Raw genomic sequence first — 26608 nt, 5'->3', positions numbered from 1 at the left:
CCACCATCTTCCCAATGGCAGGCAGGCACGAGCAATGAATGCTGATCCTGCATCTCAAAAAATGAGCACATTTGATTAAAAAAAATCATGGCAATGAGTTTCCATGGGAAAATGTCAAATGTGAACTTAAGAACATACAATGGGTAATATTTAAAAAGAAAGGGACAGCAGGAAATCAAGTTACTCAAATACCAAGTGTTTTGATGTATATTACATAAAATATTTATTAAATTATTGAGTGGTAAGGACCACATTGATCTCCTAATGGACAATGGTGGACAGATGGGCATGCAACCTGGAGGAACGAGTTACCAATAAAATTAATAATATTTGTTGATCCATTCCAAGCTTGCTTAAACCATTCCTGGAAGGATGTGGATGGAAGATGTGAAGGTTAATAATTCATACAGAGGAAGTAATATCAGAGAATTAACATCTATAGAAAATTCGGCACCAAATGCAGTATAGCACAGACTAACGGAAATGTATGTTTTACAAGTTGCAGGGTGAATTAATATTGCCATCAAGTTGGAGTTAAAAACTGGAATGAACAAGTACTGAATGCGGAAAGTCTGAATTGGGAGTTGAATTAGTCTGGCATCTGTTGTTCACAAAATTCTGAAGGTTGCCACTAAACATATCTTTACCGTCCCCTGCACCCCCCCCCCCCAACTCTGCTTTCTGCAGGGATCACTCCCTCAGTAATTTCCTTCTCTATTCATCCCTCCTCTCTAAGCTTCCTCCCAGCACTTATCCCTGCAAGTGGCTAAGTGCTACACCTGCCCATTCACCTCCTCCCTCACCTCCATTCAGGGCCACAAACAGTCCTTGCAGGTGAGGCAACACTTCACCTGCGAATTTGCTGGGACCGTCTATTGTGTCCAGTACACTCTACGTGGCCTCCTTTACATTGGTGAGATCCGTTGTAAATTGGGGAACCACTTCGTCGAGCACCTCCACACCATCCTCCGCAAGCGGGATTTCTCGGTGGCCAAACTTTTTACTTCCCATTCCCATTCCCTTTCCGCCATGTCAGTCTATGGACTCCCCTTGATGAGGTCAATCTCAGGGTGCAGGAGCAATACCTTATATTCCTTCCGGGCACCCTCCAACCTGGTGGCCTGAATATTGATTTTTCTATCTGGTGAACGAATGTTACCCCCACCCCCCATTACCTCTTCTCACCTGCCTATTACGTCCCCCTGGGTCCTTTCCTCCTTTCACCTATGGTCCAATATCCTCTCCTATCAGATTCTTTCTTCTCTACCCCTCCAGCACTTTGTGTGTGTGTGTGTTGCATTGGATTTCCAGCATCTGCCAAAATTCTTGTGTTTATGGTTTTGTACTTTACAAGATCCCTCCAAGATGTCCATAACATTCTCGTGGTTTGGAGGCTTTCGCGCCTCAATGACCAGGAGAGCTACTTTAGCTGGAGCCAGAGCTTTTGCTCTTGGTAGGGTCACCCGTGCCAGACAGGTCAAAGCGTAGAGGTCAGACTAAGAGTGGTCTGCTGGTCCTCCAGCTTCAGGGGTTCAGCTCAGGGCCAACAACCCTGACTGTAAAACAAAATAGTTACAGAAACAGCAATGCAGAATCCTTCTGTATCTAAGTATGATGGGATTTGCATGACTGACAATAGTGAAAACAGAGAGGAGGCTCCTGACATGAGGAAGGAAGCCGTGAGCACCGCCAGAGATGGAGGACCTTCATTGTTGCCTTAAACATCAGCGGTGTAATGGGCAATAACATACACAGTGTACAAGGTTCCTTCAATATCTTGATAAATGAGTGTTGATGTCATGAAGAGAACACTTCACAGTTACACTTGCAGAAATTTCTGCTCGTTATCTACTGGAATTCCTTCTGACCCTGTCACAGAGAATAAGAGACATCTTGTAGTATAGGATGTTTGAACTTTCAGAAGGAATTTGTTGTGGTTCCATTTGACTAAAAATAGTACACAGAGGAATGTCTTATCAAATCGTTACGCATTTGCAATCAATCTTCACTAAAAACAGAAACTACATACGAGTATTTTTAAACCATATTTGAACCATATGATTTACTAAGTTTAAACTGGCTTCTTTTAATGTATTACCTAATATATTATAGATTCCAGGCAGAGAGAAGTTATAAGACAGAATTGTCTTCTTGTTGTTTGGGCCATCAATAACCAGGGACTTTGATCGTAAAACTTAGTTAGGATGCACAACCGTCCCTCCCATCCCACCATCCTCGATATGTATGACCTGCAGGGCTGTGTGCTGAGCCCATTGTACACTCTGCTCACACATGACTGCATGGCCGAACACCAGAGTAATCACATTGTCAACTTCTCTGATGACGCAGCAGTGACGCATCACCCAACAACCACAGCACAACCCACGGAGATGAGGTGGAAGAGCTTGAGGCCTGGTGCCAGGCAAATAACCTCTTCCTCAATGTCAGCAAGACAAAGGAGATGGTTATTGACTTCAGGAGAACTCACACCACTCGTATTCCTATTTACACTGGCAGCACCGCAGAGGAAATTGTGAGCAGTTTCAAACTCCCGGGAGTGCACATCTTGCACAACTTCCCACGGTCCTGGAAACATATTCTACAGGAAAGCTCACCAATGCCTCTAGTTTCTAAGGAGGCTAATAGATGTGCCGGACTTTGCACATCTATACTCACCTCATTCTACTGATGTGCAGTAGAGAGCATCCCAACATGCTGCATCACTGCATGGTACAGAAACTGCACCGTGGCAGACAGAAAGGCTCTACAATGGGTAATCAAAATTACCCCATGCATCACAGGCATCAGCCTACCTGCCATCCTATACAGAAGGATGCTATCAGCCTACCTGCCATCCTATACAGAAGGATGCTATCAGCCTACCTGCCATCCTATACAGAAGGATGTGGAAAAAAGGCCAGCAACATCATAAAGTATCCCAAAAACCCTGCTAATAGACTGTTTGTCCCTCTCCTATCAGGGACAAGGCTATACAGAATCCACACCAGGACCACCAGACTCAAAAACAGTTAGGTTCCCCAAGCAGTAAGGCTGATCAACACCACCACCAGCTTAACCCACCCCACCACATTCCCACTACCATTACTTTATCATTTCTTGTCAGAGTCACCTTATGTAGGCACACCTGTCTAGTGTCACTTTATAGATATGCAATCTATATATGTACAGTATATAAGTGATCTTATGTATTTATATTTGTTGTATTTTTTATTATTGTGCTCTTTATCTTATAATGCTTTTTTGAACTGCATTGCTGTGTACATACATCTATTGATGCTTCTGGACACATCTTCAGTGATGTTCCTGGAATCATCGGGTGTTTCGGGTCTTTCAACATCATACAACCTCCTCCAGGTGACCCAGCCGGGGCTGATCAGACCCCAGCTTGTGTCCAGATGGCTAGCTACTTATGACTCCATGGCTCCCCTCTTTTGAGCCACAGCCATCTTGAGGCCCTCTCTGCCGCATCAGTGATCAATTATTTTGTTCTCCTTTTCACTGGAAATAACATTAAACAATCTTGAGACACAGAAAGACTCTTCCTTGTCTAATTGGATTATGTCCTTTCAAAGGGATCAGGTAAATGTGAAATAAAATTGAAAACGCAGGAAAGAGAAAGCAAGTCAGCCAACATCTGTGGAGAATGAAATAGAGTTAATGCTTTACATCAATTGTCTTTCATCAGAACTTATCTGAAGTCAATAAAGATGTATAATCATCCATAATGTGTTGTGATGCACAAAGACAGAGAGCTGCAGTATCAGTGAAGCATCTTCCCTGCAATGGTTGTCCTGCCAAACATCTCCGGGAGGTTGTTAAAGGTCCCTGGACACTATTCTGAAGATGTGCAGTGGAGGAAACTGCTGTGGCTTAGCTGATGTTTGTCCTTTGATCAATGTTGCAAAACTGGTCATATGGTCATTGTGACACTGCTGTTGGTAGAGGGCACGTTGTCTCCAAACTAGCCCCTCCAAAGCCTCTTATATCCCAACGTGATCACACTTCAAGTACCTCATTGGCATTAAAGCACTCTGAGATAATAGACAATAGACAATAGACAATAAGTGCAGAAGTAGACCATTCGGCCCTTTGAGTCTGCACCGCCATTCTGAGATCATGGCTGATTATCTACTATCAATACCCGGTTCCTGCCTTGTCCCCATAACCCTTGATTCCCCTATCCATAAGATACCTATCTAGCTCCTTCTTGAAAGCATCCAGAGAATTGACCTCCACTGCCTTCTGAGGCAGCGTGTTCCACACCTCCACAACTCTCTGGGAGAAGAAGTTCCTCCTCAACTCTGTCCTAAATGACCTACCCCTTATTCTTAAACCATGCCCTCTGGTACTGGACTCTCCCAGCATCTGGAACATATTCCCTGCCTCTATCTTGTCCAATCCCTTAATAATCTTATACGTCTCTATCAGATCCCCCCTCAATCTCCTTAATTCCAGCATGTACAAGCTCAGTCTCTCTAACCTCTCTGCGTAAGACAGTCCAGACATCCCAGGAATTAACCTAGTGAACCTACGCTGCACCTCCTCCACAGCCAGGATGTCCTTCCTTAACCCTGGAGATCAAAACTGCACACAATACTCCAGGTGTGGTCTCACCAGGGCCCTGTACAAATGCAAAAGGATTTCCTTGCTCTTGTACTCCATTCCCTTTGTAATAAAGGCCAACATTCCATTAGCCTTCTTCACTGCCTGCTGCACTTGTTCATTCACCTTCAGAGACTGATAAACAAGTACTCCTAGATCTCTTTGTATTTCTCCCTAACCTAACTCCACACCATTCAGATAATAATCTGCCTTCCTGTTCTTGCTCCCAAAGTGAATAACCTCACACTTATTCACATTAAATGCCATCTGCCAAGTTTCTGCCCACTCACCCAGCCTATCCAAGTCACCTTGAATTCTCCTAACATCCTCATCACATGTCACACTGCCACCCAGCTTAGTATCATCAGCAAACTTGCTGATGTTATTCACAATGCCTTCCTCTAAATCATTGACGTAAATCGTAAACAGCTGTGGTCCCAATACTGAGCCCTGTGGCACCCCACTAGTCACCACCTGCCATTCCGAGAAACACCCATTCACTGCTACCCTTTGCTTTCTATCTGCCAACCAGTTTTCTATCCATGTCAATATCCTCCCCCCAATGCCATGAGCTCTGATTTTACCCACCAATCTCCTATGTGGTACCTTATCAAATGCCTTCTGAAAGTCAAGGTACACACATCCACTGGATCTCCCGCGTCTATCTTCCTGGTTACATCCTCGAAAAACTCCAGTAGATTAGTCAAGCATGATTTGCCCTTGGTAAATCCATGCTGGCTCGGCCCAATCTTATCACTGCTATCAAGATATGCCGCTATTTCATCTTTAATAATGGACTCTAGCATCTTCCCCACTACTGATGTTAGGTTAACAGGGCGATAGTTCTCTGTTTTCTCCCTCCCTCCTTTCTTAAAAAGTGGGATAATATTAGCCATTCGCCAATCCTCAGGAACTGACCCTGAATCTAAGGAACATTGGAAAATGATCACTAATGCATCCGCAATTTCCAGAGTCACCTCCTTTAGTATCCTAGGATGCAGACCATTTGACCTGGGGATTTGTTAGCCTTCAGTCCCATCAGTCTACTCATCACCATTTCCTTCCTAACGTCAATCTGTTACAGTTCCTCTGTTACCCTATGTCCTTGGCCCATCCATACATCTGGGAGATTGCTTGTGTCTTCCCTAGTGAAGACAGATCCAAAGTACTTATTAAATTCGTCTGCCATTTCTCTGTTACCCATAACAATTTCTCCCAATTCATTCTTCAAGGGCCCAACATTGTTCTTAACTATCTTCCTTCTCTTCACATACCTAAAAAAACTTTTGCTATCCTCCTTTATATTCCTAGCTAGCTTGCGTTCATACCTCACTTTTTCTCCCTGTATTGCCTTTTTAGTTAAATTCTGTTGCTCCTTAAAAATTTCCCAATCATCCGTCTTCCCACTCACCTTATCTCTGTTATACTTCTTTTTTAATGCTATGCTATCTCTGACTTCCTTTGTCAACCACTGTGGCCACTTTCTCTTCCTTCTCCAGGGGATGAACTGATTTTGCACATTGTGCATTATTCTCAAGGATACCTGCCATTGCTGTTCCACTGTCTTTTCTGCTAGGATATCTGACCAGTCAACTTTGGCCAGCTCCTCCCTCCTTTGTTCAACTGCAATATTGACACTTCTGATCTCCCCTTATCCCTCTCAACTTGCAGATAAAAACTTATCATATTATGGTCACCACTTCCTAATGGCTCCTTTACTTCAAGATCACTTATCAAATCCCCTTCATTGCACAACACTAAATCCAGAATAGCCTTATCCCTGGTTGGCTCTTGTACAAGCTGCTCCAAAAATGCATCCCGTAGGCACTCTACAAACTCCCTATCCTAGGATCCAGTACCAACCTGATTTTCCCAGTTCACCTGCATGTTGAAATCCCCCATAACTACTGCAACATTTCCTTTGCCACATGCCATTGTTAACTCCCTATTCAACTTGCACCCAATATCCATGCTACTGTTTGAGGGCCTGTAGATAACACCTATTAGGGTCTTTTTGCCCTTACTGTTCCTCAGTTCTATCCACACTGATTCTACTTCTCCTGATTCTATGTTCCCCCTTGCAAGGGACTGAATCTCATTCCTCACCAACAGGGCCACCCCACCCCCTCTGCCCACCTTTCTGTCCCTTCGATAGCACGTATACCCTTGTATATTCAATTCCCAGGTCTGAACAGCTGCAGCCATGTCTCCGTTATCCCAACAACATCATAGTTACCCATTCGCACCTGAGCTTCAAGCTCATCCGCCTTACTTCTGACACTTGGTGCATTCAGATATAGAATTTTTAACCCATTTCCCCTCTCTCTGTTTAAATCGCTGCCTATTGTGCATAACCCAGCTTCCCGAACTCTCAACGGGCTATATGCCCCTTGAATTTTGTTGTCCTTCTTAAATTTACTTACTCTTTCTGCATATTTAACTCCATGCTCCATCAGACCATCCCTCTGTACATATATCCTCCTTATCACTCGTTCCGCCTCACCTTTCTCTACTTCATACTTAATATTCCGGAACCATGTAGTCCCCACCTGTCCTTTATACTTCATCTCGCTATCCTCTCTCACATTCTGGATCCCTGCCCCCTGCAAATTTAGTTTAAACCCCCCCCCCCAAGCAGCACTAGCAAACTTTCCTGCAAGAATGTTAGTACCCCTCCAGTTCAGGTGTAAACCGTCCCATCGGAACAGATCCCACCTTCCCTGGAACAATGCCCAATTATCTAAAAACCTGAAGCTCTCCCTCCTGCACCATTCTCTCAGCCACGTATTGATCTGTATAATCCTTCTGTTCCTTGCCTCACTCGCACGTGGCACAGGTAGCAATCCTGAGATTGTTACCCTTGAGGTCCTGCCCCTCAGCTTCACACCTAACTTCCTGAACTCACTACGCAGGACCCCCTCACTCTTCCTACCCACGTCATTGGTCCCTACATGGACCACAACATCTGGATTCTTGCCCCCCCTCGCGAGAATAACCTGCACCCGATTTGAGATGTCCCGGACCCCGGCAGCAGGGAGGCAACATACCATCCGAGACTCCCGTTCTCCCCCACAAAATCTCCTATCTGCTCCCCTGACTATAGAATCCCCTATCACTACCGCCGTCCTCTCTTCCCTCCTCCCCTTCTGAGTCGAGGGTCCAACCTCAGTGCCAGAGACAGGACCACTGCAACTTGTTCCTGGTCGGTCACCCCCACCAGCAGTATCCAAAACAGTATACTTATTGTTGATGGGAAGGCCACAGGGGTGCTCTGCTCTCTCTGCCTGCTCCCCCTCCATCTCCTGACAGTCACCCAGTTGCCTACCTCCCGTCTTTTCGGTGTGACTACCTCCCGATAACTCTTATCTATCTCTGTCTCTGCCTCCCGAATGATCCGTAGTTCATCCAGCTCCAGCTCCAATTCCCTAACTCACTCTGATAGGAGCTGCAGCTGGATGCACCTTCTGCAGGTGTGGTCATCAGGGACAACTGCGTTGACCCTGACCTCCCACATACTGCATACGGAGCACACCACTGCTCTAACTATCTCCCCCATTACCTGATCCCAGATTAATCAGAACAAATGAAAAAGTACCTACCGACCTTCCCTTTTTTCCTCAGCAAGCACGTACTCAGGCTCACTGATTACCTCTCACCGAAGACCCCCTTACGCCGAAGCCCACTGAGCCAAAGCCCAGCACTCTGCTCCCGCGCACTCCGCTGCCCGCACCTGAAAGTAGGCCTCCTTTTAAACGCCACGCTCGCCACTGATTTCACCCGCGTCTGCACAGTTTTACCTTCCTCCTCAGGTAATGCCTAGGTAGTCCCGATCTTCCTCGGCCTACCTACAACGGCTGATCCTCCGATCCTCCGATCTCCAGTCGTCCATCAACCTCGAGCACTCCTTGCTCCCGCAATTGAGATTACCCGAGGCTCAATGAAAAAACAACTGTTTATTGTTCTTTATTTGCGAGATATAGCCCAAAGGCGAAAGAGTAAAAAGTTTGTTCACTGCATTCAAGAAGTTTCACCCTGCTGGGAAACTTAACTGTCTATCAAGCACATCAGAGCTTAGGATGTTTGTCAAATTGCTACAGCTGAGTGGTGTGGGAATCTCAACTTTTTCAAGGTTCTGTGCCAATGACCACAGCGATGGTAGTTTCTAGATACTGAAGGAGTTCAGTAACCACAAAAAACTATTATGTATTTTATACATTACAACAAGATTAGATCATACTGATAATATTTTATCTTAAGTAAATAACTAAATTTACTTCATTATTTCTGGTTTCCCTTGAATATTTGTGCTACACTGTCCATGAATGAGCTCATCCATCTGGTGTTTAATGGTTTGTCTCTAATGTTCAACTATAACATAATACATATAAATAACATAAATTGCACTTAATACTTGTGTGATTCGTCATCCAGTTATAAATACAAGGTGGTCTACAGATATTGGAAATCCAAAGCAACATACACAAAATGTCAGAGGAACTCAGCAGGTCAGGCAGGATCTATAGAAAAATAGAAATAACATTTCGGGCTGAGACCCTTCATCAGGACTGAGAAGGAAGGGGGAAGATGCCAGAATAAATAAAAAGTGGGGTTAGGGGAAAGCAGCTGGTTTTTAATATGCTGTATGTACATTATTGAAATGTCTCATAATTCTGAAATAAATTGGCTTGTGTTGTGGATAATAAAATGGGTGCTTGCTGGTTGGCACAAACTCAGTGAGCCAAAAGGCCTGATTATTTGCTGCATTTCTCCAGTCTAGGCAAATAGCATGTATGTACATCTCCCTGTTTGGTTCAAGGCTCCAAAATAAAATATGGTTGGGAAATCTCAAACCAATTTCCCAATGGACACGCACTGACAACACTAAGCGGTAAAAGGTCATTGCAGGAATTGGAAAGATGACATCACTGATCTTGACTCTATGACCCAGTTTTCAGAAACTGTGAAAAGGCATGTTTGACTCTCCAGTTTACCATATTATAGTGATCCAGAAAGACTTTTGCTTTCCCCGATGTCTTAAAATGGGAAAAAAAATTCAATTCTCCTACAGAAACCATTTGCACCTTGAGGAACATGGACACGAATCACAATGAAATGTATATCTTCAACCTTAAACTCCAGTGTTATGAATCTTGAGTAACACGGTGAGCTGGCCTTAAAGGAGGCACAGAACCCGTTCAATGAACTAACTGAGATATTTCACATTTTACTGATTTCCAAAGTTATGAGGCAGCTCTGGACTGGTGATAAGGATAGCTCAGTGCATCACGGGGACCCAACCACTGTTCTTGGAGACAATCTGCAACTCTCGATGCCTATGGTGCATTCGTAACGTCATTAAAGACCCATCCCATCCTGGACACTGTCTGTTTAATCTGCTGCCACCTAGTAGGAGATACGGAAACATCTTCACCCAGGCAGTGAGGCTGAAAACCCACTTCTTCCCGAGGCCTGTTGTGCAGCTGAATAATGCTACACCCGGCTCGCCAATGACCTTTATGGACTATCAAAGTCACTTGTTGCATGTAAATATGGGAATTTATAAAAATTAAGTCGTACTGCATGCATTGCAAATATCTGTTTTGCACAGACAGGAGTAGAACTGCAGTCTCATTGTCTTGAGTGATGACAATCAAGTCCCATACTATTCATTTTTAGGATCCAGCCTTTCTTTATTTGCCCTTAAAGAGATGGTGATGAGCCACACTTATGACCTGCTGTAGTTCTCCTAGTGAAGCATCTTTGGTACTATTGTGTAGGGTGTTCCAAGATTTAGACCCTGTTATGCTGAAGGACTGATGATCTATTTTGAAATGAGGATGGTGCATGGCATGGAAGGGAACCTGAAGGTGCTGTTGTCCTATGGACTTCCTGCTCTTGTACTTTTGAGTGGGTGGGGTGGGGTACTGGTGGCGGACCCAAATGCAAGACACAGACACTGAAGTACTAGGAACTGGACTAGGCGTTGCAAGGAAGCAAGGGAAGAGGGGAAGGAATGACGCTGGACATTGACACAGGCCCTGGACAAGACAAGGATTCAGGGCCTGGGCTAGGACTTGACTAGGATAGCGGAACCAGAACATGGAACTTGGAACTTGGAACTAGGAGTCTGGACAAGGACTCTGAGCCAGAGACTGGACAAGGACTCGAAACCTGGGTCTTGGCTTGGGTTCAGACCCTGGATCTAGGTGAAGACATGACGAGGCTCGAGTTCCTCGAGGCGAAGACATGATGAGGCTTGGGTTCCTCGAGGTGCGAGGGTACTTTAAGGCTTGGATATGGACTCCGAGTCAAAGACTGGGCAAGGACCCAGAACCTGGGACTTGACTCGGACTCGGACTCCAGAACTAGGCGAAGACATGATGGTGGTCTTGGGAGACAGGACTGGATGAGGCACATGGACAGGATGAGAACACAAAGCCTTGGCTTGGACGGGACAAGGTTCTTGGACGTGGCTACGACTGGACCCTGAAGCCTTGACTTGGTCGAGGGGGAGACAGGAACGCAGAGCCTAGGTCAAGGGGGAGACAGGAACATGGAGCCTAGGTTGAGGGGGAGACAGGAATGCAGAGCCGGGACCCCTCCTTGGAAACAAGACGTAGGGCCAGGACTCATACACAGAATGCAGAATACGACAAGATGGTTCCCAACACAAGGTAGCAGCAGATGGTCCTTATCTTATCTTGCTCCGGCAATGGAACTTGACAGTGGTGCAGGCTGGGCTGGGTGCAAGGTGCTGGGAGAAAGGCGAAGGGAAGGGATTCAGACAGGGGGTCTGGACAGGAACAATCCAGCAGCCAGAGGCTGAATCCTGAAGCTATTTATAAAGCCAGCACAAACGAGAATCAGCTGCCTCAACAGAAACTGGGGAAAACCGGAAAACCTGGAATAAGGAACATGGACCAGACTGTGAACCGGAATGCGGATTTCATGGACCGGACCATAGCAATGCTTTCCTGACTTATGTCTTACAACTGATGTTGGAGCATTCAAACCAAAGAGTGGTAGTAGGGACAAGCTCCCACTACCTAAAAGTGCTCCTCATGGCATGCACCTCAAATAGCCTCTGACAACCAAGTCCAACTCCTGGCCTTCTCATGTAGCTTAGCCTCTAAGCCCAGTGGAACTATTTCTACTGACAGGAGAAGGGGCGAAGGCGGGTACTGGCGCCTTAAAACTAGTGTTTTTGGTAGATGAGCTCGTCAGCCTGGGAAGGCAGTCCATCTAAGAGAGGGAAATCTCTGATTTCAAACCTCCGCTGCCTTGCGGCCATACACACTCATGGGAAAGGCTTCGGGAGTAAACCCTGAGGATAAATCCGGAGCTGGAGTCCCTAAGGCAGTCCGACATTGCTTTCAGTCTCGTTCTGGCAACTCCTGCAACATCACTGGTGCCAAGCTGTATTGGCCCTTGCCCTTCCCTTGGACAACATCGGTGGCATAGGGAGTGGAGACTTGCTGCTTGGGAAACTGCCAGTCTTTCATACAACCTTGCCCAGGCCTGCACCCTGGAGAGACTGAAGCAAGACTTTCCAGGCGCAGATCCACGGTCTCACAAGACTAACGGATGCCATCCATAAAGCATTGGGAGTGTCATTCACAGCAGAATATCCAAATTGTTCTTGTAGCTAATGTTCTCTCTAATTTGTAAAGACCAGTGTACGCAAAAATCTTGTGCTGTGCAGTTTTTTGCCCAGTGACAACAGGTGCACACAGAATAATTTCTTCAATAAAAACAGTATAATTAAGCCAGTTCTAAAATCTGCTGACAAGTCATCACAAACTCCATGTTGTCAAAGTCATCTGCATCAGAAAGCGGAAAAGGAAATATGATGTGTACAATCATGAAATATACTTTACAAGCCAATGAGGTCGGGGGGACAACCTTCCGTGCACAGTTTGTGTCCTAGTAGCAAAAAACGTGTGTGTATGTGTGTGTGTACACCTTAGAGGGAACATTGCTTGTAGCTATAGTATTTATGTGGCAGATACAGTTGACCTTCAACTCAGTGATGGTCTTCAGGATATTAATGGTGGGGGAATTGCTACTGGTAATACTATTGAATGTCATGGGCAGGGTTAGACTTTCTCTTGCTGGAGATGGTCATCATTTGGTATAGAAACATAGAAACATAGAAAATAGGTGCAGGAGTAGGCCATTCGGCCCTTCAAGCCTGCACCGCCATTTATTATGATCATGGCTGATCATCCAACTCAGAACCCCGCCCCAGCCTTCCCTCCATACCCCCTGACCCCCGTAGCCACAAGGGCCATATCTAACTCCCTCTTAAATATAGCCAATGAACTGGCCTCAACTGTTTCCTGTGGCAGAGAATTCCACAGATTCACCACTCTCTGTGTGAAGAAGTTTTTCCTAATCTCGGTCCTAAAAGGCTTCCCCTCTATCCTCAAACTGTGGCCCCTCGTTCTGGACTTCCCCAACATCGGGAACAATCTTCCTGCATCTAGCCTGTCCAATCCCTTTAGGATCTTATACGTTTCAATCAGATCCCCGCTCAATCTTCTAAATTCCAACGAGTACAAGCCCAGTTCATCCAGTCTTTCTTCATATGAAAGTCCTGCCATCCCAGGAATCAATCTGGTGAACCTTCTTTGTACTCCCACTATAGCAAGGATGTCTTGCCTCAGATTAGGGGACCAAAACTGCACACAATACTCCAGGTGTGGTCTCACCAAGGCCTTGTACAACTGCAGTAGTACCTCCCTGCTCCTGTACTCGAATCCTCTCGCTATAAATGCCAGCATACCATTCGCCTTTTTCACCGCCTGCTGTACCTGCATGCCCACTTTCAATGACTGGTGTATAATGACACCCAGGTCTCGTTGCACCTCCCCTTTTCCTAATCGGCCGGCCACTATTCAGATAATAACCTGTTTTCCTATTTTTGCCACCAAAGTGGATAACTTCACATTTATCCACATTAAATTGCATCTGCCATGAATTTGCCCACTCACCCAACCTATCCAAGTCACGCTGCATCCTCTTAGCATCCTCCTCACAGTTAACACTGCCACCCAGCTTCGTGTCATCCGCAAACTTGGAGATGCTGCATTTAATTCCCTCATCCAAGTCATTAATATATATTGTAAACAACTGGGGTCCCAGCACTGAGCCTTGCAGTACCCCACTAGTCACCGCCTGCCATTCTGAAAAGGTCCCGTTTATTCCCACTCTTTGCTTCCTGTCTGCCAACCAATTCTCCACCCACACCAATACCTTACCCCCAATACCGTGTGCTTTAAGTTTGCACACTAATCTCCTGTGTGGGACTTTGTCAAAAGCCTTTTGAAAATCCAAATATACCACATCCACTGGTTCTCCCCTATCCACTCTACTAGTTACATCCTCAAAAAATTCTATGAGATTCGTCAGACATGATTTTCCTTTCACAAATCCATGCTGACTTTGTCCGATCATTTCGCCGCTTTCCAAATGTGCTGTTATCACATCCTTGATAACTGACTCCAGCAGTTTCCCCACCACCGACGTTAGGCTAACCTTTGTGTCTTTGTATCTTGAACATTGCTTGCCACTTATTGATGTGGGTGCACTAGATCCTGCGTGCACTAATGGACTACATCAAGTGCGAAGGAATTTGAATGGAATTTCATATTGTGGAATTATTTGTGAAACCTGAAGAATTTCTGCAGTAATGTCCCTGAGCTGGATTAATTAACCATCAACAGTCATAACATTGATTTGTGCAAGTTAGGTCTCCAAATACTGTTGTTTTCTCCTTGTTGCTCAATATCTTCAGTTTTACAAGGACTCCTTGGTGGGACAATAGAGATTGCAGATTTCAGGAGCTAAAAAGAAACTTCTGGAAGAACTCATAAGACATTGCATAATCAGTAAGGACAGGAAGCAATTCCTCCGTCACAATTATTCTAAACTCTGGTACGTCTCAAGGTTGTGTCCTATCACGTGACCGGCATCAATGAATATAGAAACAAGTTAGGTTTTATAAAAAACAAACAAACATTTATTAAACTCTGCTCAAAAAAAAAGCGAAATGTATTTAAGCGACTGACTTAACCGGAGGTTAATTGCTATACGGCAACTCTGGAACAGTTCTTAAAAGGGTAAATGCGAAAACAGTTCTTAAAGTGGTAAATTCGAACACAGTTCTTAGAATAGTAAATTCGAAAGTCCAAGAGATTTATACAGTCAATTAGGAGAGTCTTTCCTGAAATAAAGAATTCCTCAAAGACGTAACGTTACTGCTGATCCCAGCCAGAACCTGCCTTGTCTGCAGGATTCACAATGACGGAAATAAAACGGTTTAAAGGATCTGACCTTTTCCTCTGGAGAATAGACACTGCACTATCCTTCTTACTTTAGCAGGGGATAGCTCAGTTGCAGGTCACTTTTTCTTGAACGAAGATCCAATAAAGGTCAATCCTCTCCAAAACCGTCAAACGATATCAGCTTTACTCGACTCGGCAAATTCCTGTACTTTGGTAAGGTCTTCACTCTCCAATACTACTTACAATAGAAAGTAGAACTCCACTTTAAAACAAAACGGCATCATAAACCGAATACGCAGCAAAATGGAGTATCTAACACAAAACTAAATTGAAAACCTAACTGCATCACCAGGGGTCTCCCTTTTATACCCGTGGTGAACATGTCATCACGTGACCGTACATTGGCGGGAAAATTACATCATGTGACCTCCACAAGACCATTACATCATGCTCATCAGCTACTCAATTACATCATGGTCATAAGACAATCACAAGACATCCATGAAGTACCTAACAGTCCTCAGTCCCCTACTCAACCACATGTGCATGCATGACTGCATGGCTAGAATCTGTACCAACTGTGTCTAAAATTTAACAGGTGATACGATCTGTGGTGGGCCGCATCCGACATAACCATAAGTTAGTGTGTGGGAAGGAGATAGAGAGCTTAGCAACATGGTGTCGTGACAACAACCTTTCTCTCAATGTTAACAAAAGAGCTGGTCATTGACTTCAGAAAGCGGGGATGGTGCACATGCTCCTGTCTACATCAATGTGTTGAGGCTGAGAGAAGTTGAGAGCTTCAAGTTTCTAGGAGTGAACATCACCAATAGTTTGTCCTGGTCCAACCATATTGATGTCATGGCCAAGAAACCTCACCAACAATGCTACTTCCTCAGAAGGGGAAAGAAATTTGGCATGTCTCCTACAAGTCTTATGAATTGTTATTGATGCACCATAGAAAGCATTCTGTCCAGATACGTAATGGCTTGGTACGGCACTGCTCTACATGTCACTGCAAGAAACTGCAGAGAGTTCTGGGCAAAGCTCAGCACATCACAGGAATCAGCCTCCCCTCTGTAGACTCTGTCTAGACTTCTTGCTGCCTCAGTAAAACAGTCAGCATAATCAAAGACCCCACCCACTCTAAACATGTTCTTTTCTCCCTTCTCCCATCAGGCAGAAGATACAAAACCCCAAAATCACATCCCACCAGGCTCAAGGCCAGCTTCTGCCCCACTGTTATCACACTCTTGTGCAATAAGATGGACTCTTAGCCTCATAATGATATTGAACTTTGTCATTTACTTGCACACTTTTTGGTAGCTTTTACACTTTATTCTGCATTGTGATTGTTTTATCTTATTCCAGGTCAATGAACTGTGTAATGATTTGTCCTGTATGAACAATATGCATGATAAGCTTCTCCCCGAATCTTGGAACATGTGACAATAATAAAGCAATACCAGTACCAATTCAGATGCAGTATCTGATGCAAAGACCTGACGTAGGATCCTGCCCTTTGCCTTCATAAATGCTGCTTGACCCACTGTGTAATTCCAGCCATTTGCCTTTTGCTCAATCAAATGCTACCTTCGTGTGAAAAGCAGTTAGTCTCACCTCACCCCTGGAATTCAGCTCTTTGGTCCAAGGCTATGAGATCTGGAGCCAAGTGATCTTGGCTAAGCTTAAACTGGGCATCGGTAAGTAAGTTATTGGTGAGTAAGTGCTGCCTGATATACTATCAACTGCATCTTTTCCATAGCTTGTTGATAACTGAGAGTAAATCAATTGGCTATAATTAGCCGTATTGGATATGTTTTCCTCTTGTTGAAAGGACCTACCTGGGCAATTTTCCATGCTGCTGCACCTTGCAATTTATCTTCCATCACCATCTACTCATCTATGCTGATTGCTTCTTTCAAGATTGTCCCAGCCTATCACCAGAATCACTAAGCGGCCCAAGGACTAGTTTAGGACACACCTTATTCCTGTTTGTTCCAGAATGTCATTGTATTATGTCTCTGGAATTGTGGCACCATTCTGTTATCCCATTGAGCCTTTCTCACCCACTAACAGAACTGATGAAATGGATTAAACAATCACTCTGAAATCAACCCAGGATCTCCATTGCTAATTATCAAAATTCCCAGATAAAGTAAATTTGCCGAAGGGTCAGAAATTAAGTGCATAGATTTCAACTGTAGAAGGATTACAGAGGTCACAGGGGAGGGGATGGAATTCTACACAGATGGATGATAAAAATGAAAAAGGCAGAATTTTTTCAGGTTAGGAGTCTAGTGCAGGAAGGAAGGATTTGCTTGAGTAACATTTTATTTTGACTAGCATAGGCACATTGGATCAACCAGTCTTCCGCGTTGTGAATTATCCATGAAACTAACATTCTGTGGATTTGCTCTTGTTTCTGAAAATTTTGTGTGAGGTCCAGAACTTCCCAAGATGTTCAAGCCAACATGAGAGCATCCTTCAGGATGGTGAACCCACAGAAAGCATCCGGCCAAGTTCTGAAGACCTGTGCTTATTTCTCTGGTAACAGGAAAATTATTATTATTGGCAAGCCCTTGCTCACTCTAGCTTTAATTCTCTCCTGACTGCAACGTTTTTTTAAAGAATCTGAAAGAGGAGCAGGAGATGGCCAGTGAGCTGTTCAGTCCTGCTCTGCCGTTGTGTAAGAGCATAACTCAGTGTCACTTGCTTGCACTAACCACACATCCTTTCACTTTTTTTTTAGTAACTACGAGTCTATCAATCTCTGTCTTGACTGTACACAATGACTGACACTATGGTCACCTTAAGTGGACAATTTGAAGATTCACTACCCTCTTGTAGTGAATGTTAGACCATAGAAAAAGTCATTATCTTTGAAATGCTCCTCCGCCAAAATATCTGACACCTGACCTGGTCCATTGCCTAGCACAAGATCCAGGATGGCCTCAACTCTAGTCATCCTGTCTTTATATTATGTCCAGAATCCTTTCTGGGCACACCTAACAAATTCTGCCCCATCTTAATACTTTAGTCCTGAGGAGGTGCCAATCATAGGGAAGTTTAAGTCAGCCATAACAACCCTGTTATTATTGCATATTTCCAAAATCTGCCCCCCCAATCTTTCCACAGTACTTCTGTTGCTACTGGGGGAGGGGTCAATAGAACACTCCTAAAAGAGTGATTATTCCCTTCCAGTTTCTGACTTTCACCCACATCGACTCTGATAGACAATCTCTCCTTGAAGCTGTCCCTTTCTGCAACTGTGATAAGCAATGCAACCCCTCCCCACCTCTTTAACTCCCTCCCCCTGTCATTTTTGAAACATCTAAATCCTGGAGCATCCAGCAGCCATTCTTGCCCTGGGGACAGCCAAGTCTCTGTAAATGGCAATGACATTGCAGTTCCATGTACTGACCCATGCTCTAAATCATTACCCTTGTTCTTCATACTTCTTGCATTAAAATAGACAGAGTACACTTCAACCCATCCCACTGAGTGCAACTTTGTGCTATTGACTGTATATCCTTCCTCATTCTACAAGCTACATCTACCCATGCATGAACTGTCACATTCTCTGACCTATCTCTCTGATTCTCTTCCCTCAGCCAAACTAGTTTCAACCCTTCCTAACAGTTCTACCAAATCTGTTCACCAAGACATTTGTCCCTCTCGGGTTCAGGCGTAACTATCGTTTTTGTACTGGTCATACCTTCCCCAGAAGAGAGCCCAATGATCCACAGAAGATCTCAGTCCTGATTGACCAATCCGTTATTCAGAGACTATAACTGTTGGTTCTAGGCATCTAACCAGGGGAAATACCTACTCTGTGAGGCTTTATCACAGTTTTGCATGTTTCAATGAGATCATTTCTCATTCTTCTGCACTTTTAACAGTGTAAGCCTGGTCTGTCTTATTCCAATCTTCTATACCAGGAATTAATCAAGAGAACTTTAACTGCACTTCCTCTGTCACAATTAAACTCCTTCTTGGGTGGGGGCATTAGAAATGTACACAGTGGTCCAGGTGCAGTATCTCGAATACTCTCTAAAATTGGAGCAAGCCAGCTCCATTCTAACAACCATGTCCTCTTGTCATCCTACTTGCTTGGTGAGTACTCACCTTAGAGGGTTTCTCCTGTGGTTAAATCTGGAGGGGTGCAACATCGTCATCGCCATTACCTTCATCGCACTGAGACCATGCTGACCCATTTACTCTAATCCTACATTAATCCTATTAAAAAATTCGCTCCACATTCTCCCACACTCTTCAAATTCTTCCACTCACCTAGGCACCAAGAGCAATTTACGGTAGCCAATTAACATAAAGACCCAAACGCCTTTGGGATCTGGGAGAACGTGCAATCTGCATCTACAGCGCCCTAGGTCAGGGTTGATTCTACAAAATGGTGGCTCAATGAACTACACCGCTGTGCTACCATAAACATTTCACGCACTTTCACCTCATCATTGTATTGTACCCAATTCTTACGATATATTCACTAATATGACTCCCCCCCCCCCAACATCTACCATTCAATGGTTGTACTACAGTGGGCCTCTCCCTTTTGCTGGATCTGGGTGTTTTAAAAACGTGATTCCAAGATAGATATTTCCTGGCCCATGATACCCTCCTGTCTTCCCATCACAACCTCTTTAATTTTGATTTCACTGTATTTGGGTAAATGCAGCTTCTGGTCAAAATGATTCCCATCCGGAAGAATGCACTAGTCCTGTAACTAAACCCCAGAACTTTGTCTTACAATGACTGTTAAGTCCATGGAGCCACCCCATTCCCGCTCTCCATGTTTCCCGAAACTCTCGCTATTTCCTCTCACACGTACACGCATCCACTTCCTTGTGGCGATAACCTGCACTAGTGAGTAAATCACAGCATCTAATTAAAATCCCAGCACATCTTTAGGACGTGGGAGTCACTGCGACACTGGGAGGATGCACGAACAGATTTGAACCCGCGCTGCAAGGCACGTGACACCCCATCAAAGTTTTGGGAAAACAACGTATGAAGGACCTTTAACTTGTTTTTAGACAAGCAGGTCTTGAGCTTACGTCGATGACTTTCCGTCACCGGGAGCAAATTATTTATCGTTATTTAACACTGTTTACTGACATTGACAGCCAACAGACAGAGATTTATAACCTGTGCTGAAAGATGCAACATAGAAACCCAACACCTCTTTATTCATCAAAGATTAGCTGGAAACTCAAATTACACAGATTACTTTAGATTTCCGACAATGAATATATTGTATTACAATGACACTAGACACACTTTCTTTATAATTCTGAGTTATTGATTGCAACTGAACAAGCGCGTCATCTCGTTAACTTCTGCTCGTTACCTATTGTAACTCTCTAATACATTCATTGCAAATGGGTTTTTAACCATTTGACTTTCTAAGGAAGTAGATCACGAGGAAGATGGAGTCAAGTAGCGGGTTCACTTTTTCCAAAATTAAAAAAAATGCACTCTCAGGAAGAATGGGGCGGACACATTAGGACCGTGAACACACAAAGTGCGATGTACCTGACACCGGCTGCCAAGGGAGGAAGCAGAGATGAATGTGGCGTTTGAGAGGTTCCTAGATAGACATGGGACATATTCAGGGAATGGAGGGATGTGGATCGTGTGCAGGCATGATTGAGTTTAAGTTGCCATCGTGGTCGAGCACAGACATTGTGGTCCGAAGGGCCTTATCCCGCGCTGTACTGCCTCCGTGTGGTAGCATCGCAATGCGAAAGCCCTGAACTTCCACCTTTCACCATACTGGTCCTGCCAGGGATCGTGGGCTTTACTTGAGTGCCCAGTAACTGCGCATCCTCGCCTCGCCTTCCAGAGGCCGTATTCGCCGTAGAAGGCAGAGCGGAAAGCTACCGGTGCGGGGGAGAACCGGTCAGCGGCGCTTCCTGCCTTCATACCTTGCAGTGTCTCCTGCAACATTCGGGGTAAATGGGTGCCTCCTCTACAAGAGATTGCGGGAGCTGGGGACCGTTCAACTTTACCCCTTGCATTTCCTTTCGAAAACAAAAGTGTTTTGTAGAAATTAGCGGTAACACCTTTTTCCCCCATCCCGAGTAATAGTAAATCATTGCAGGATTGGCAGTGTGCACCGAATCACCGCTCCTGATTTGGGATATTTCTGATCTCCTGCAGTCTTATCTTATAAATTACCACCTCTCCCCTTCCCCCCATCCCGCCACCTCTCTCCCTCGCTACCGCCACAAACCATCTCCCCCGTACATATTGCGAAAAAAAAGTCAGCAGGGAAACGATAGGCGACGCCAAACGCAAACACTCTAAGCAGCTCGGAACCACCGCTGACTGGGTTCCGCTCCCAGTTCCACCGGGAGCAGAGGGTTCGGGGCTCGCCTTGCCTTCTCGCTGCTCGCACTGATGTAGGAGTTCCCGGGCTGGGTCCCGCCAACCATCCACTCGGGGAACGAAGCTCATAACTTCGGGCGCCTCGAGTTCCTCTGGGACAGACGGCTCATAGGCGCTGCCAAGTGATAGAAGCTGGGCAACCTGATGTCGTAGCGGAATCCGCTGCTGACACAGACTTTGTCGTTGAGTGAGTGCAGTTTGTCCGCAATATCTTTTCCAATTAAGACAGAAAACAGTCTGGAAATGCGGCGGTGATGGGCGAATAACAGGTAGAGTTTCTTTCTCCTCCAGGCGGCGAAGCGACAGTCAGTCTCGGCTGTAAGCGTCACCTGGAGAAGGGGGCAAATACAGATATGCTCTATCAACGACGCGAGTGATTCAACTGACCCGCGCTCCAAAGCCACTGTCACCCGCACCCAGACCATCAACATCACCAAATACCGGAGATCTGAAATACAAAGTTGCTGAAAACACTCAGCGCCGGCGGAGAGGGCAACAGCTGACCTTTCAGGCGAAGTCCCTTAAACAAACCTGTTGAAACTCTTGCATTTGCTTTCACTCAACTCTAGCAAATGGCCGTGCTTGCTGCGATACCAGCAAGAACCTATTACAGAATATGGTTGACAGGGGGGAACATTTAATTGTTAAAATATTTTTTAAAATGTGAACAACGGCACCTCCAGCTTAATTCAGAGGGGTGGGGGGGGGGGCTAAATTCGATCGTTTGGGACTGCGCGGCTGAGGTACTGGGAGAGAGCAAGCGTGCTCTTTCGGTCTAAGGAAATAATAAAATTGTTGGTAAATAATGATTTCGTAACTTTTAATGGATATCTCTTCTGAAACACTTACTGCGGTCCTAAGCAGAGGGGCGGAAAACACGCGCTTCGAGCCAATACCAATTGAATATACTCTCAAAGTACCATCTGTATAGGTTGGTGCAATTTATATTCCTAATCTATTGCTCTGAAAAGAGTCATTCCCGTGACAATAAGAAATCCCCACCTCCCAATGGTTGTACCAGGAAAAGGAGGACGAAGCGAACAGAAGAATGAATAAAATGGGGGTTAACTAACACTCCCATAGATTCTGTGGACGTATTATGTTGTATATGGTGGCCGGGCACCCTAAAGATGATTTTTGCTCGCTGAATCTAAGATTCTCATTTTACCTGGAATATCCCATTCTCCGATGGCCTGAGTGAATCCCATTCCGGGGAATCCAGAAACTGATATGGAAAAATGTAATGCAAAAACTCTCCGTCCACCGTCACCCGAATCCTGCCGAAGAAAAAAATGAATGAAGCGAGATGATTATTTAGTGGCAGGGATCGATGCAGAAGCAAACAACGGAGGATGCTCGACATCTGAAATCGATGCGTAATTGCTAAACTGCTCGGCAAGTCAGATAGATGCCCTGCATGGCAAACGAGTGTCAAGTAAATCACTCAAAATCTCTTAACCCCTGAGAAAAGCACATACTGCAGCTAGAGCACTGGAAAATGAGATTTGTGCAAATCGGTACCCGACGGGAGGCAGGGACTGCTTTAGTGCCCTTATCTCTAGAGTCTACACCCTCTTGTCTGCTAGATACTTTATGACATACTGAGGAGCTGCCGATCTACATTGTTTCTTTCGGAGACACCAGCCCAGCGCAGGCTCTTGGTATATAACTCGAACGAGGGCTGCGATGCGATTAAACAAAGAATATCGGGAACAAAGTTGCAGCGGATGCCTATTTAATCAGACTGCCCGTGACCTAATATTTTGGGAGGTGTCTTCCAGAGTTTAACGGTCATTTATTCGCAATGCATACATTGTTAAGTGGAAAGTAACCAATATTCGCCACGAATTCACACCTAGCCTAATCGAATCGCGGTTTTGCTTCACCCTGTCGGAAGAAGTACCAGCAAGCAACAGCTTTAAAACTCTCCGTCAAGGACTCGCGGAATAACTCGGTCACCTACTTACCTTCCCGACAAGAGGAGAGACAGCCTTTCGATTGGAGTTTTGCCTTCCATGGCGTAGCAGTGATCCTTTTCCAAAGAGACCACATTACAACAGGTAACCAACTTCTTGTAGACAGTCAAAGGGATCCCGAGCGGTTGGAAAATAGCGCAGTACAGGTTCTGTAAATCTTCCTGGAACGAGACGCTGCGGAGCTGATAGGCGACGTGGATGATCTGTATAGCGGAGATGACCACCAGGGCGAAATTCCAGGAAAAGATATCAGCGGCGCACACGTCCGTCCACGCCCAGATGGAAGTGCAGAGGAAAGCAGAGCACAAGAAAAGATTGATATAGAGAAGGCCAACGAGGCCGCTGCCGCCCATGTAACCTAAAGCAAAGAAGATGTTGGCTAGGTGGTAGATAGAGCCTTCCACGCTGGGCTTCCAGCCGCCGCAGGAGTGGGGAGCGTACATCAGCGTTTCCCACAAAGTTGAGTTTTCGCCGTCCATCCTGGTACGATCGCGCACTCGGATTCGGGAGAGTGGTAAGGAGGTTGGAGACAGTCAGAAATAGCAGATCCGGGGAACGGGCACGTCAGGCGAGAGTTGCTCTGTTTAATGGGGAAAATACCCCCCCCCCCCGAATTTCCCGCTTACGGGCCAGGTTCTCTTTCGTCCCTTCATATATTAAAAAAAAACTACGGCATAGAATCAAACTACAGATCTGACGGCAACGAAAGCCAAGTCCGAGGGTGCGTCCGGTTAGAGCTGTGTGTCGAGGAAGTAACTTGTGCCAGAATCAGTGGCTGCAGCAGGTTCTTAGCGGGTCCTAGTGACCATCGAACTGCCACGTCGTATTTCATCCCGCTACCTTGCTCGCCAGTCCTTTTTTCTCTTTCATACTTTCGTCGGCAAAGATAATGGAAGAGGAAATCAGTGATGGGATGACCAACCTTTAGAGATTTTGCTGGAGTAATTCTACTCTTCAATGATGTCACTGATTGTTACCACTTTAAAGCGACCATCACACCAGAGGAAGGGGGCCGAGGTTTTGTTTAAGGAGAGGCTGTACTTGGAGTAAATACAGAGAGACTGAAAGCCTTAAAAGTGTAGAGGAAAGTGAATAGGGATAGGGAAGGAACCGGTGATGGGTTTAAGACGAAAGCTCTTTCTGACATTCCAGTCAGTCGGTACCCTTCTGCGCTGAGGTAAACCCTCCGATGCCATTAAAGCGCACCCCCCCCCCCCACCCCGACAGAGAGAGCATCTGTTTATTATGCCGAGTGGTTTATTTTATTTCACTTAGTACTAAAATCTCCATAACGTTTCACAGGCTGGCTGAAATGTGATTCTCTAGTATGAGAGCGCTGGTAACAATGGGGAATCTCTGAAGATTGAGCGGGAATTCCCAGATGATTTTTTTCCCCCGTATACTTCCTGACCGGTTTCAGCAGTAACTGACTGGCCTTGCAGGCACCCGGTTATCAAATCTGCCTTTCAAAGTATTTGAAGGCAAGAAATTCAGCCATGAACCCTCACTCTGATTCTCCAGATATACACCTGCAGAGAGTTGTACCATCCCCTGGACCCCTGTCAACAAGGTAGTTAGCACCACAGCTACACAAAATCGGACATGCAAACAAGAAGCCAGAAGCGAAGAAACAATGTCATATTTTTTCCATATATCATATTGTCTCCATATGTCATTGCTATACTGAAAACATCCTCCAGGTGATTTGCTGGAATTGTTTGAAACATTTTTTCCAGTTATAGTGCTGCACAATTTGCTTTTAAATTGTCACTTTTACTTTGAGTACATGTAATTTTGCCTGATAAATCTATGGACTCCTAGGGGTTAAAAATCACCCCAGCCAAATTTAGCAGCATCATCAATCAGTTTATATATGGAAGGATACGTGAGCCATGTTGCTACAATATTAAAAATAGTTACACATTAGAATCTCGGATTACCGCTCAGTTGTAGACAGCAGGCAAAAGTGTAATTGATAGTCATCGGCTCTAAACTCCGTGATCACAAGTTGAAGGATTGAGAGCACCTTCCATCAACCTGTGCGGCATTTCACAGCCAGCCCGTCGGGCCGGAGTTACCAGTAGAGCGTTCCCACGATAAAGGTTGGGTTGGGGGGGGGGGGGGGTGAGGCTTGTTGTGGGCCGGGGTGAGGCTTGTTGTGGACCAGGTCACGAGGTCCTCCACTGTGTAAAGTTAGATCCTGGTAGCAATGCCAACTGAGAGGGTCACACTGTCTCCTTCAAACCCGAGAGATTAAATTAGGTGAACTGAGGGGGTGAGAGGTGAAATAAAGTTTAATACACAACCCGACTACTTGATAGCTACCATTTGAAATACTCATAGCAAATCGCCAGACAATTCAGACACAAAAATGCTTTAAGTATTTACCGACTGACATCAAACACTTTAATGTCAGTCAGTAAATATTCCTCACTCTAAATCAGGAAGTTGAATACCTTTCCTTCTTGTCCGCACTAGCACTCTCATCCTTCAAGTACGCGTGCTTCTGCCTATTAAGAGGGAAGAAGGCCGATGCAGCTTTGAAATTCCGTTTAATGCCAATACGTAAAGAAAACGGAGAAGGAAAAGTAGAACTGTCCTACAATCGCTAGACAAGGATACTTTCAAGCGTAGGTTTTCTGTAGTACATCTGGGATATTGTCTGGTTCCATAACCTTTGTTGTATCCAGTGCCGTCAGCCATTTTTGACAGTGAGTCAAATTGGCTGAACACAAGTTTTTTTTGTGATGGACAGTGGACGTTTTAGATTGAGACCATTAATTGGGAATCATCAGCTCAGATGATTAACCTGCAACATCCATAAGACCATAAGGCATAGGAGAAGAATTAAGCCATTTGTCCCATCGAGTCTGCTCTGCAATTTCATCATCGTCCATTTCTGCCTTCTCCCCATAACCTTTCACACCCTGACTAAACAAGATCCTGTCAACCTCTGCCTTAAATGCATCCAATGACTTGGCCTCCACAGCCACCTGTAGTAATGAATTCTGCTGTTTACCACCTCTTAGCTAAAGACATTCCTCCCAATTCTGTTCTAAATGGACGTCCCTCTATTTTGAGGCTGTGTGCTCTGGTCTTAGAATCCCCCACCAAAGGAAACATCTTCTTCATGCCCATTCTATCTTGACCTTCAACATTCGATAGGTTTCAGTGAGACACCTCCTCCCAATTCTTCTAAATTCCATTGGGTACAGGTCCAGAGCCTTCAATCACTGCTCAAATGATAACCCTTTTTTATTGCTGTGAATCTCTTCTGAAACCTCTCCAATGTTAGCACATCTGTTTTTTAGGTAA

At 45.1% G+C, this 26608-nt stretch overlaps 1 protein-coding gene across 1 annotated transcript in view; it reads right to left on the bottom strand.

Annotated features, from left to right (window-relative positions):
• bves (blood vessel epicardial substance) overlaps positions 1 to 23942 on the bottom strand; it is a 76797-nt gene extending 52855 nt beyond the window's left edge. Inside the window, exons 1-4 of the mRNA XM_063040831.1 lie at positions 23285 to 23942; positions 22486 to 22594; positions 21488 to 21646; positions 660 to 674 (exon numbers count right to left, since the gene is read on the bottom strand). Coding sequence (XP_062896901.1) covers positions 660 to 674; positions 21488 to 21646; positions 22486 to 22594; positions 23285 to 23772 — 771 coding nt within the window. The 5' untranslated portion in view covers positions 23773 to 23942. The remainder of the gene's footprint in view (positions 1 to 659; positions 675 to 21487; positions 21647 to 22485; positions 22595 to 23284) is intronic.
• Positions 23943 to 26608: the final 2666 nt, after the last annotated feature.

This window comes from Mobula hypostoma, chromosome 2, assembly GCF_963921235.1.
Source record: "Mobula hypostoma chromosome 2, sMobHyp1.1, whole genome shotgun sequence".
Classification (NCBI taxonomy): Eukaryota; Metazoa; Chordata; class Chondrichthyes; order Myliobatiformes; family Myliobatidae; genus Mobula; species Mobula hypostoma.
This window is presented reverse-complemented; position numbering and strand designations above follow the sequence as displayed.